The sequence below is a fragment of the Scardinius erythrophthalmus genome, assembly GCF_964197995.2.
Source record: "Scardinius erythrophthalmus genome assembly, chromosome: 19".
NCBI lineage: Eukaryota > Metazoa > Chordata > Actinopteri > Cypriniformes > Leuciscidae > Scardinius > Scardinius erythrophthalmus.
This window is the reverse complement of record NC_138239.1, coordinates 33,268,194-33,281,826: the sequence shown is the minus strand read 5'-3', so window position 1 is coordinate 33,281,826 and position 13,633 is coordinate 33,268,194. Positions and strand designations below refer to the sequence as shown.

At 37.1% G+C, this 13,633-nt stretch overlaps 1 protein-coding gene across 1 annotated transcript in view; it reads right to left on the bottom strand.

Moving 5' to 3' along the window:
* The window catches only part of prkd3 (protein kinase D3), an 82,653-nt gene that overhangs the window by 28,740 nt on the left and 40,280 nt on the right, over positions 1–13,633 (bottom strand). Inside the window, exons 3-4 of the mRNA XM_081347630.1 lie at positions 11,642–11,780; positions 13–144 (exon numbers count right to left, since the gene is read on the bottom strand). Coding sequence (XP_081203756.1) covers positions 13–144; positions 11,642–11,780 — 271 coding nt within the window. The remainder of the gene's footprint in view (positions 1–12; positions 145–11,641; positions 11,781–13,633) is intronic.

Below are 13,633 nucleotides of genomic sequence, written 5' to 3'. Positions count from 1 at the left end.
TATGACTGCTACCTTCACATTTGAGGCCCTGCCGGACGAGTCCCCACAGCATCTCTCCACAGTAGTCACAGAACGTGGGCGCTTTGTAGGAGTGGACGTAAAGAGCATGAGGTCGGATCTGGAAATCTTCCACTGTAGCTTGAGCTGGAATCAAAATGCAACTTAAAGGACAACTCAGGCAAAGAATGGATGATTCAAAAATCAACTGGACAAAATAATACAAATGAAAAAAAAAAAAATGGAAAAAAAAGAACAAAATGACAAAACATTAGTCAGCATTAGCAGCATATAATTAAAAGTCTAGCAGTCATAATGTTTCATAACATTCCAAAGAACAATGAAACTACTTGTTTTATGTGCTTTTTAACAACTGGTTCAACCTTCTTTCTATCTTTTTTTTTAGTCAGCGGTCTATGGACCAATGGAAGATGAGCAGTTTGATCTCCTGAGGGCAAAATCATAGACAAAACTACACAAGGCTGTCCTTTAGTTTGACTCAAGGTAAGTGATTAACTGGTGTGACTCAGAATGGAATGAATTAATTTAGATAATTCATGATGAGGTATGATTCAGAGGATGAAAGAATTGAATATCACTTCATGTGTGTAATGAGAAAGTGAACATGTAAGCCTGTGGAACAACACTGTGCAACAAATGTGTTTCTACAGTTGCTGTTGAATAGTCTGTGGTTTTATCTTAATATGCCACTACTCTAACTGTGAATCACACACTGACTGTACTGGCAATGCAGTATTACTGTTTTTGGCAGAGCCTGAGGTTTAGTCTGATACACACAAACCATTAGCACTTTCTTGTCAGTCGTTCGGTAAGAAAGCATCTGCCAAAGAAATAAAATGCACTCCTAAAATGAAAGTATAAGGTCTGGAAACATTTGCTGCTTGGCAAACAACATGCAATCTCTTGTTTCTGATAAAACCACACAGTATATCTAATGGGGAGAAAGAAACAGTGTCCTAGATTTCTGTCACAGGTGGATGGTATTCCTCAAAATTATGAGCAACTAAAAAGCAACTTGTTCTCCATTGTTGAAAACTATAAATACACACCCAGTTTATTTACATGACAGAGTTCCTAAAATTTTTCCTCATTTTGTGACATAATTAGACTAGACAGTAAATAATGACAGGGGAATTTTTGGAGTAGCTTTTTAAAATCCCATCCCTAATAAAATATCAAGCCACAAAAAAAAAAAAAAAAAATCAGCACACTTTCAAAAACCAACACTGGTCCAATATCATGGCTCTAAAGTACTCTTCTTTAGAAGACATGTCAGATCAACTCACTCCCATTCCATCAAAATCACTACCAAGTGGATTTGGTGCTATATTAGATTGATGTCACATACTAGTTTGTGGATTGCTGGATGTCACGCTGACCTTGCTGAATGTTTCACTCTTACAAGGCGCCTTTCCACTACAAACACACAGAAGTGGCATAGAAAACATAAAACTGCCTTTAAGCAAACCTTGAATTGCCTGAAAAAGTGAATTGCATGCTTGAAAGTTGATGGTTCGTTCTTCTTCAAAGTCAATAGAATGTGAGATGTAAGAATGCCACAGTAGCTATATTTCCATCCACCTATTTTTCTGCGAATTTTGGGATATCATTTTTTTATCCGATAAGAAGAAATGCACATCAACTATGATCGAAACACATTTACAGAATAAATCCCTATATTGTTTTTAAAAAAATAAACAGCTGACGCCAAAAATCTCCCCCACAACTGTATTCACCACATGTGGCCACCCTATCAGGCTTGTGCACAATTCAGAATTGAATTGAGAATGACTCCTTAATTCCAATTCAATTCTTGAATTTGAATTGAATTTGAATTATGTCAAAAACAGGATCTAGAATTACAATTCGAATTTGAATTAAAAGAAGCAGAATTGCAATTCAATAAAAATTCAAAGAAATTCATATACATATTTTAAGTGAAGTGTTTAACAATGAAGCTTTACAGTATATGTCAGATATGATTGCATTATAAATGGTATTAGTTTGAACTACTTGTACAGATTACATTAAAAGGATATGTTTTCCCCCAGCAATGAATGTTAAAAGCAATGTTAAAAACAAAACTAATTAAACAACATTGAGGGGGTAATGCAGGGTTGAGGAGTAAATAGTTACATGAAATGAAATTTCTGTTATTAAATTACAAAATTAATGTAATTGCATTTAGTTGTATTACTGAGGTAAAATGTTTAATTCAATTAGTTACTAATCAACTTAAAACGAAAATTGCTTTGCATTGATAAAGTTATCCAAATAAAGTAATCCAAACCACATTTATAATGGGTAACTAATAACAGTAAGCAATAACATTTCCAAAGTAACCTTCCTAACACTGAATGCATGCAAGACTCAACACATTCTTTCTGTTTTGTGACTGTGTGGAATTTCTTTGAATTGCCATGAATTTAATTCCACTTCCTGTCATTCCAATTCAAATTCAATTCAACGTCCTGTGGGGCGGAGTGAATTCAATTCAAATTCCAATTCATGAATTGAATGGAGGCCAATTCTGAAATTCTGAATTTTGCACAAGCCTGCACCCTATACAAAGCAATGGCAATGCATTTTTCTGTAGGAACTGGGGCACGATGGGACGGCGTAACTGGACTACCCAGGGACCAATTTCATTGCATAGCATCTCAAATGTTGGTTTGGTCATTCTGAAATGCCTGAGCCAAAGTCTGTCATCAAATTCCATTTTTTATTTTGATATTTTGCGTCAATTTCCCAGAAAGTGCAGATTTTGTTCTTTTGAACACATGGGAAGAAAACTGTGTTTTGTTCACAAATGTTTTATGTGAAACTCCAATTTTGCTTACAAGTTAAATTCGCAACTTTGGATGGAAGCATAGCTAATGTCATGACAACTAGGGATGCGCAAAATACATATTTTCAAGATCAACTAGCCAGTGGGTTGCCTAAAGACGGCTAGGTCCTAATGAAGCCCTGTATATCTTAGGTGACATTTACTTACTATTTGTTCTTGCGTTGAAATTGTTGGTGGTCAAACAAAACTCTAGAAAATCTGAAGTTTTTACAAAGTGTATCTTCCAAATATTTTATTTTTTAAGAATAAAAGATGATAATGTTAAGATGTTAGAATGATAACTTCCCCAGGTTTCTTTCAAACATAATATGCTGGTCTTTGTAACATCTAATTTATAACAAGAAAATAAAAAATAAAGTCAAAAACATAATTAAACATGAATATATAGAAATTTCATTTATATCATAATATATACCCTATGTACATTGCACAATCTGTAATTTGGTCACGATTCAATTCGAACCACTTAAGATATTTTGGAACGATTCAGAATGATTTCCAAATAAATTTTTGGAACTACAACACTAGAAAAAACAATAAAGAGTTGTGTTTTTACATTGAAATCTCTATTATTGCCTTTCAGGCACTAAAAATATATTTAAAATATGTGAAATTACAAACTCCTATTTTGTTAAAAAGAAGTTCCTCTCTCTGTATTAGGGGTCAATTTGACCCACATATTGTTATGTTGAAAATTAGCTGCACAGACACAACATAAAAACATTTTTTTGCAACATACAGTATACATATACAATTTACTAGGTGTAAATTGTATTTATTGCTATTGTAAATAATAGCCTCTGCCTTTTTTTTTTTTTTTAGCCTGTACCCTAGTGAGGATTCTCACACTTCTTTTCAGTGATGCAACAAACTAGTAACTGAGATCCAGAAAACTATCAACCAAAAACTTCTCTTCACAGCGAATTCTCCTTAGATGATTTAGCATTTCAGTATTCAATTTCATAAGTTTAATGCATGCATTTCATAATCAATCTTTGACAAGCAACAAAGTTTTTACCTGACTCTTTGCTATCTTTCAAAGTGTTGATTTTTGGTTAATTGCATTAAAACCAATGGGGGTCAATTTGACCCCGAACACAATCATAGTCACAAATGTTTTTACAGCCTTTGCAAAACACATCTGTGTCAAAACTTTGCATGCATATTTCTGACCCTAAATTACGGTGACGCATTGCTGCCACATACATAATATTTTTTCCCCTCAATTATGTCGTAATAACGATATCTTATGTCGTTTTAACGACATCTTTTCTCGTAATAACGAGATCTTATGTCGTTAAAACAACATCTTTTTCTCGTAATAACGAGATCTTATGTCGTTAAAACGACATCTTTTTCTCGTAATAACGAGATGTTATGTCGTTAAAACGACATTTTTTTTTGCCCTTATAAGGACATGTGTAGTCATGTACAAAATATGCCTTTATCCACGTAAAACTGACAGCCTATCGCGCCTTTATCACACGTTCAAAAAGCTTAAGCAAATAGTAGCAGCCCCCAATCATGCAAAATTAATCAATGAGGCCCTTTTTTGAAAATATATTTTAAATGTCCCTTATGATAAGGCCAAAGTTTAGGATGGAGTTGATGCATATACTGTATTTTAAGCATATTTTATTTCACTGCAAAGTTCAAATTGGCAAAATAATGCAGATGTCCCAGAAGTGTTATGGAACTGAAGGTCTTGAAAATCATTTAGATCTGAAATTTTTTTAATGTCAATCTTTTTTTTTACATTGATGATTCTTCATTTCACTGTTTGTCTCAATTAGAAGGTCACATATTCAAATGTTTTTTTGACCATGGCCTTCTCTGATGTTAGGATACAAACCAAAGGAACAAAGAATCTAAAACTTGAACAAATCAAACTGGGTAACAAGTACGAAAAAAAAAGAGTGCATTCCTTTTTGAACATCAAAGAGAGAAAGTAGAACATTTGAGCTTGCAGTGAATCACATGGCAGGCAGCAGTCCAGAGCACTGGAACACAGGCTCATAATGAGGCATTCATGAAGACAATATACACATTATGACAAATGAGGATCCCGGCATCTCAAAACTCATCTATTAGTCTTCAGGCAAAATATCCAAACACGGTTAATAAACTCTAAACTCTTACTCTAGAAACAATACATGCAGTCTTTCAGAATTCCTTTAAAGTCCTCCTCAGAAACAGTTTCAGGAGCTCCTCAAATAAAGTGTGATCTGTTCCACTGCTGAACTTGAAATCGAACCAAAACACACAGCTAACAGTTTGAAACTCCACTTGAATACACAGCACAAATAAGGACAACAATATCTACTACAGCAGATCCTGTCGACACACTATCTCAGACAAAAGCTCACAGTGATAGGCGTCCTGCTGTTCACTGAACCAGAGCTGCTCTGCACAATCCCCGTTTCTTCTCAGCAGAAGCACGACCATCACCTACTGCAACAAAAACAAGCTTTTGCCTTTGAGCTGACCGCCAACAAAAAGATGCAGAGTGTTTTATTAGCACAGCCGATGGATGCAGGGAGGAGAGAGACAAGACAATATTGAGGGGCAGTGTGTGAAAGCATATTCAGTTGTTTTGACTAAACCAGAGATTAACAACTAACGGACCGTGGTCTAGATCTGGACCCAAGACTGGTCCCATCCAAATCATTTCTCATAATTGTCATAATATTAAACTATGTTTCAATGAGGCACAGAATACCAGAATCAGAACGAGCTTTATTGCCAAGTATTTTCATTGCACACACAAGGAATTTGTTTTGGTGACAGAAAAAGCTTCCAGTACACAGAGACAACAACAGCACACAGATAGTAAAATAAAATACACACATGCACATCTGTATGTATATGTATATGTATATATATATATATATATATATATATATATATATATATATATATATATATATATATATATATATATATATATATATATATATATATATATATATACTGTATATAGTACCGGCCAGACGGCAACAGTTCAAAGAGAAAGTGACTTGGATGTGAGGTATCCAAAGTGATTTTCTGAGCCCTTTTTGGATGTAAACAGATCTTGGAGGGTGGGCAGGGGAGCACCAATAATCCTCACAGCAGTCCAAACCATCCTATGTAGTCTTCTGATGTCTGATTTTGTAGCTGAGCCAAACCAGATAGTTAAGTGCAGAGGACAGACTCAATAACAGTAGAGTAGAACTGCATCAGCAGCACCTGTGGCAGGTTGAACTCCTTCAGCTGTGAAGGAAGTACAGTCTCTACTGGGCCTTTTTTGCAATAAAGCAAATATGATTGTCCCCTTCAAGTCCTGAGAGATGGTGGTGCCCAGGAACCTAAAGGACTGTTCATGATGGTGAGTGAGGGTAATGCTGGGGTGTTTCTCCTCTAGTCCACAATCATCCCCACTGTTTTGAGCACGTTCATCTCCAGGTTGTTATGACTGCACCAGACAGCCAGCTGTTCAACTTCCTGCCTGTATGCAGACTCGTCACCATTGTGAATGAGGTCGATGATGGTAGTGTTGTCTGCAAACTTCAGACGTTTGACAGGGAGAAGTGCAGTGGGGAGAGAACGCACCCCTGGGGGGCGCCAGTGCTGATTGTACAGGTGTTGGATTTGAATTTTCCCTTTCTCACTAGCTGTTGCCTATCTGTCAGGAAGCTGGTGATCCACTGACGAATAGAGTTAGGAACAGAGAGCTGAGTTAACTTAGGCTGGAGGTGTGCTGGGATGATGGAGTTGAAGGCTGAGCTGAACATCATCTGTCGAGATGTTGCAGGACGTAGTGCACTACCATGTTGACTGCATCATCCACAGACCTCTTTGCTTGATAAGCAAACCGCAGGGGGTTCAGCAAGGGTCCTGTGATGTCCTTCAGGTAGGCCAACTCTGATTTTGGAGCGATTGAAGCAGGAAGGGACTTCGCACAGCTCCAGTAATCTGTTGAAAATCTGCGAGAAGATGAAGGCCAACTGGACAGCACAGGTTTTCAGACGAGCTGGTGAGACACCGTCTGGGCCTAGTGCTTTCCATGTCTTCTGTTTCCTGAAGACCAGACGCACATCCTCTTCACTGATTTGAAGTGCAGGAGGGGGAAAGAGTGGGGTTTGCTGGAGGTGTTGTTGGTTGTGCAGAGATACCATCAGAGTGGGTGTGAGACTGGGATTTTCAAATCTGCAGTAGAAATCATTCAGGTCGTCGGCCAATTGTTGATTCCCTACAGAATTGAGGGATGGTGTCTCGTAGATTGTGATGTCTTTCAGGCCTTTCCACACTGACGCATGGTCGTTGGCTGAAAACCTATTTTCCAGCTTTTTAGAGTAGCTTTTCTTAGCCACTTGAATCTCTTTGTCAGTGTGTTTTTGGCCTTTTGTCCCTATTCCTACAGGTAGACATAGGCATCTTTTTTGACCTGACGAAGCTGTCCGAGTTTCACTAAGAACCATGGTTTGTCGTTGTTGTATGTTAAATAAGTCCTGTAAAGATTGCACATATCCTCACAGAAACTGATGTATGATGTGACAGAATCTGTGAGCTCATCCAAATCAGTGGCAGCAGTTTCAAAATCACTCCAATCAGTGCACTCGAAGCAGGCTTGTAAATCTCGCTCTGCTTCATTAGTCCATCTTTTAACAGTCCTTATTACAGGTTTAGCTGATTTCAGTTTCTGCCTGTAGGTCTGTATAAGATGAACCAGACAATGATCAGAGAGTCCTAAAGCTGTTCTAGGGACAGAGTGATATGTATCCTTTACTGTGGTGTAGCAGTGGTCCAAAATATTTTTGTCTCTGGTAGGGCAGGTAATGTGTTGTCTGTATTTTGGCAGTTCGAGGGTGAGGTTTGCTTGATTAAAGTCACCAAGAATAACAGTAAGAGAGTCCGGGTGTTGCTGCTCAGTGTCTGTGATCTGATCAAACAGCTGTTGCAGCACTGCACTCACGCGTGCTTGCGCTGGAATGTAAACACTTACGAGAATGAACGAGCGAACTCCCGCGGAGAATAGAAGGGTTTACAGATAACGAAGAGCGCTTTTAGATCAGGACAGCACATCTTAAACACTGTCACATCTGTACACCAGTGATTCAGTGATGTGGAAACATGTCCCACCGCCACGCGATTTCCCCACTGATTCTGCGTCGCGATCCGCTCTGAACAGCTGGAAGCCGGCAGATGTAACGCACTATCCAGAATGGCTCCATTCAGCCACGTTTCTGTGAAACACAGAGTAGCAGACTTTGAAAAGTCCTTACTTGTTGGGGAAGTTCATCCGTTTGTTGGGTAGAGAGTGGAGATTCGCCGGATGGATAAAAGGCAGCGCAGTTTTAAAGCCGTGCTGTCTGAGCTTGACTAGCGTGCCAGCTCGGTTCCCACGCTTGCGTGTCTTAAAAGTGCTGGAGCATCACTGCTGCTCCTCCAAATTCAACATTCAACAAAACGTAAGAATAATCAAAAACCAGTAGAAGACTGGGTGGTGTGTTCTGCCGAATGTTCAGCGGTTCATCCCTGGTGAAACTGATCAGGACAAAAATCAGGACAAACTAGGGGTGGGCGATATCTCGATATTTACGATATATCGAGATATTTTTTAAACTCGATATGGATTTTGACATATCGTATATATCGATATATTGTTTATATTTAATTCTGATTTCGCCACTTTGCTTGTCTTGCCTTCTCTGTGCTGTGCTCGCCCCCGCCCTCCTCCGCCTCCTTGCTTTTGTTCCCCCTCCCTCGCGTGTTGTCTCATTCAACCAAGTCCGCCGAGTCCGGTCAGGCACATCAATCTTTCCCCGCCCAGCGAGTGCTTGAAGTGCGTCAGAAACAGCACGCGCGCGATCAGTTGTTGTTGTTAATTTTTTGTGTAGCGTCGCCTCTCGCTGCATTGCTTTTGTTTGAGGGCGCTTAACACACTCACACTTAACATGCTCCCCTGTAGAAACGGGCCTGGCAGCTCGCGCCAGGTCTAGACACGGTGAAAGTTTCCTGATTGTGACGGATGGCCGAATTTACATGACACATTATAAATTAGCATTAGCCTACCTATTCTGCTATAGATACAGTGCCAAAAAGAAGAGAAGAGGATAAAGACAGAGGTAAAGTGATGTAATGAATGAACAGTTTATCTAATTGCATAGTAGTAAGATACTGTAATTTAATGGCAGTTATTTTTACCTTAAACTTTATGCTAACAGTTGTTCTGAGTTCTCCAGAGGCCCCAGACAGTGTGATTTTGTAACAATCATGTCAATTTTTAGATGCATTTGTATCACTTTTTTTTTAATTAATGTTTTACTCTACAGTTGTGCAGTTTTTGGGGGATATATGGCTTTTTTTTTTTTTTGCCAAAATTAGTAATGATATTTCTATACAGGTTTATTTAAAATAGTGCAATATGTATTATTTCTTCCTTTATTTTACAGTTAAATTATTATTTTTCTATACAGGGATTATTTTTTATTTTTTTAAATGTCGCAGAAACACTTTGTTCATGAACTGCCTACCTATTTGCACTTCAATAAAAAAAGACTTTGTGGTATTTGGCATATTTGTTTTTGCAGTAGTTTTTGGGGGGTTATTTTTCCTGTAAAGATATCGAGATATATATCGTATATCGAGATATAGCAAAATATATCGAGATATATTTTTTGCTCCATATCGCCCAGCCCTAGGACAAACTAACAAATAAACTAACTATAATGGCCATACACGTCTTAAATCTTGACTACTCTGATGATAACCCCATAGTGTAAAGGCAGCTTAAGAGTTATTTTTTGTCCATTTGGCAATTATTAAGACTCAAAGGAGAAATTGTCAATCCTGCATATTTTTAATCAAAAAGTCGTTTTATCTATTTCCTTTTTCAATAATTTATGACTCTATACTGGACAAAGCAGCAGTCACAAGCTGCTTTTCCACTGTCGGAACAGGAACAGTTCCTGTTATATTTCCACTTGAGCTTGGTTCAATACAGCACAATTACAAATCATTCTCTGCCGGGAATTCTCAGCACGGTTGTCTAACCGTCAGGAAAACTCTCATGAATAATAATCTGAGTTCTGGGAGACCGCATTGGGATTGGAATCAGTCATGCATATTGTGTTGATTTCCAGTGCTGGATAGTGCTGTTTGCCACTGAGGAGTGAGGAGGATGTGAGGAGCAGGTGTGCTGAACAGCTCCCATGTGAACACACCACTGACAGGAAGATCAGTTTTATACAGCAGGCCTACACAGGATGCACAAAGCATTCTGCACAGGAATAGAGATGAGCTCAAACACTCAGTGGTGGAGACCTACTGTACTAAGTGAAAGCAGAACTGGATAGACCTGGTTGCAACATATTTAAATGTATCTGACAAAGTCACTTGTTCTTGTCTTGTAAACAGAACCCTGTGAGCCAACATGATTGACCATAAATCTTTTAACACATGGCTCTGTACACTGAGCATGTCGTAAAATTAGAAAACCGATTGTGATAGGTGGTCTTATGGGAATTGGTCTGCCTGTGTTAACAGGCATTTGAAGGGAAACCACCTGAAGTTCACATTGACTAGATTAACATGGGCCCCTCCATCTGGCACACATGTGCCACAACCGAATACAATCTAATCACAGAGTGAAACTTATCTGCTCTGTCTTGCAGAGATGTGAGCAATATATGGCCATCAGTGTAACTGCAAAGCTATAAATCATTGCATAATTGAGTGAAGATAACCTGTTCTGGCTACACTACAACTTGCTTAAAAAAAAAAAAAAAAAAAAAAAATAAGGAAGCTACTGTAAGTATCTGGTTCTTCGTGTGTGATTGCCACTTTTGCTATAGAGATATGATTTCAAAAGTTTTTCTTTTATTCCCAGAACCTGTTTGTTATACACTTCATACAAAGAGCCCAAAAAAGAAGACAAAATAAGCATATTAGCTTGTTAATATCTCCCCAGCACTGTATATATACACACTACAGTTCAAAAATTTGTGTTTAGCAATTATTTTTTTTATAGGAGAAATCTCTTAAGACTATAGAAGCTTGTTTTCTCAACAATTTCTAATGCAAGTTTTTAATCTCACAAATCTGACTTTTATTCTCACAATTGCAAGTTTATATATCATAATTAAGACATTATTTCTTAGAATTGTGAAAAATAACTTAGAAAGAGAAAAAAAAATCCAAAAAGGTAACTGCAACTTTATCTCACAATTCAGAGTGAGATAAAGTTGTAATTACCTTTTTTGAATTTTTATTGAGTTTATAAAATTGCAATTGCGAGGAAAAAAAAAAAACAGAATTGTGAGATATAAAAATTCTCAGAATCATTACTCCAGTCTTCAGTGTCACTAGATTCTTCAGAAATCATTTTAATATGCAGATTTGATGCTCAAGAAACATTTCTTTTTATTATCAATGTTGAAAAGAGTTGTGCTGCTTAATATTTTTTGTGGAGATCAATTCATCTTTGATGAATAGAAAGTTCAAAAGAACAGTTTTTATTTTGAAACAGAAATCTTTTGTATTGTAAATGTCTTTACTGTTTATTTTGCATTTTTGCTGAATAAAAGTGTTAATTTCTTTAAGGAAAATAACAACAACAACAACACCAACAACATTGTGCTGATCCCAAACTTTTGAACGGAGGTGTATGATAGATGAAATACATACGAATGTTATACATGAAATTTATGAGAATGGTAAAGCTGGTGTTAATTTAAAGTGATACTTTTTGCTAATACAATGCATATTATTAAAGGCACAGCTAGCACAACTCACCAGACAGGACGACCTCAATAAGATCTCCCTCATGGATATCCTCTGCCGACATTAGCCGCTGGAGGATGTTGTCTGAGTTCAGATCATGGCGGAAGAGCAAGATCTTATCGTACAAGCCAAAGAATCCACATTCTGGGAACTGAGGAGGGGAGGATGGGATATGTTATTAATAATCAAATCAAACATCAAAGGAGCTTCTTTTCTTCATCAGAACTTAGCATTTTATATTGTAAACTTTTGAGAAGATCTATCTATCTATCTATCTATCTATCTATCTATCTATCTATCTATCTATCTATCTATCTATCTATCTATCTATCTATCTATCTATCTATCTATCTATCTATCTATCTATCTATCTATCTATATAGAGAGTATTTATATAAAAAGACTAGCATATGAAGTAGCATTTGTATGTTGCTATGGAAAATTATGGAATATTAGCACTCATTACATAATATCTGAATACTCAACGCCACCCACAACCAGAATCAGGTATTCAAGAGATGTGCGATGAATCCTAATACCCTAGAGCCAAAGACAATATGACGAGAGAGAGAGAGACACAGAAAGGAACATCCAGGCCCTGTTTTTCAGCAATGGCTCCCCTCTAAGGAGATTACTAAAGCTGGGAGGCATGCAGAGCAGAGCGCCTGGAATATTAGCCCTGCAAAGGGAAGGTCTGTAAAACATCTGTTGAAATCAAGCCCACAGTGATGAGTCACACTACTGTTCTCCACTTCCTCCACCACAGCTCTTCTCCAAATAGAAGAAATGCCAAACACTAAAAAAGAAAACTATTTGCAAGATAGAAAGGACTCATTAACCTTGCTTTTTTAAAGCATTTTTTTTTTGGCCTCAAGAGGCGCACTAGCGACTGATGCTAGAGGCTGTGGTCTTTAGCCTCTTTGTTAATGCTCCCGCCTCTCATGCTGGTGAGGCCGGTTCAAATCCAGCTCGGAGCGTGTGCGAGTAGGACCAGTTACATCTAAATTCATCCATAAAGACAGAGTGAAATATTTGCACACACAAATAAAATATTTTATTTTAATAAAAAACAAATAAAATACACAGTAAAATGATTTTTCAAAGTTGTACATAAAACAAAGAGTTTTTAACTTTCTTCTCCAAAATGTAATGTTTTATTCAATATGTTACTTCCTGTTACTTTGCAAGTATTTGTTCAAATTTACTAGCAATTTCTGAGTGAAAATTGTTAAATCCTATTTTTCTTTTTTCAAGAATTTGAGCAATTAACCTGATATATTAGATGACACTAGTTAAGTTTAGAGGAAAGCATAAACATTCCAAAGTGGAATAGTCACACAATCAGAGCGGTGAGAAGTCCTGTCAGGAAATGGTGATCACAGCCAATTCTGAGGTATTTCCTCTTATCAAGAATCACCAAACACCCTCCCATTGAGAATATTTCACACTGATATGTCTCTGGTGTACTCTGGAATCTCTGGGATCTACATCAGGTCTTCTTTAAAGCTAAAGGATTTTTAGAGAAAGAATAATTGAATATGTCAAGTCAAGTCAAGTTGTATTTGTGTCATAATGTACACGCAGTGCTTTTCACAATCCGCATTGTTTCAAAGCAGCTTTACATCAAAATCATCATGATGTTAATGATGATTGATGTTTATATCTTTATGCCTTTTAGTGGCATTTAGCAGATTAGAGCCAAGTGATAATATTTTGTGACAATGCAAGCAATCAAACAGTTGAGATTTGCTATATAGTATATCTTGCCATACGCAAGATATTCTGTATGTATGAGGATAAAGCTGGACATACTTTTATATCTAACTTTATATAAAGAGCTAGGTGATAGTATAGATGCATTTTGCGACTGAAAAATCAGGCAGTTGAAATTTGTAATATATAGATATATATAATACATATTCATGCTTTACATGAATGTACTGTATGTATAGGAACATTTACATATACATGTATACATACACACACACAGATAATAATACAATT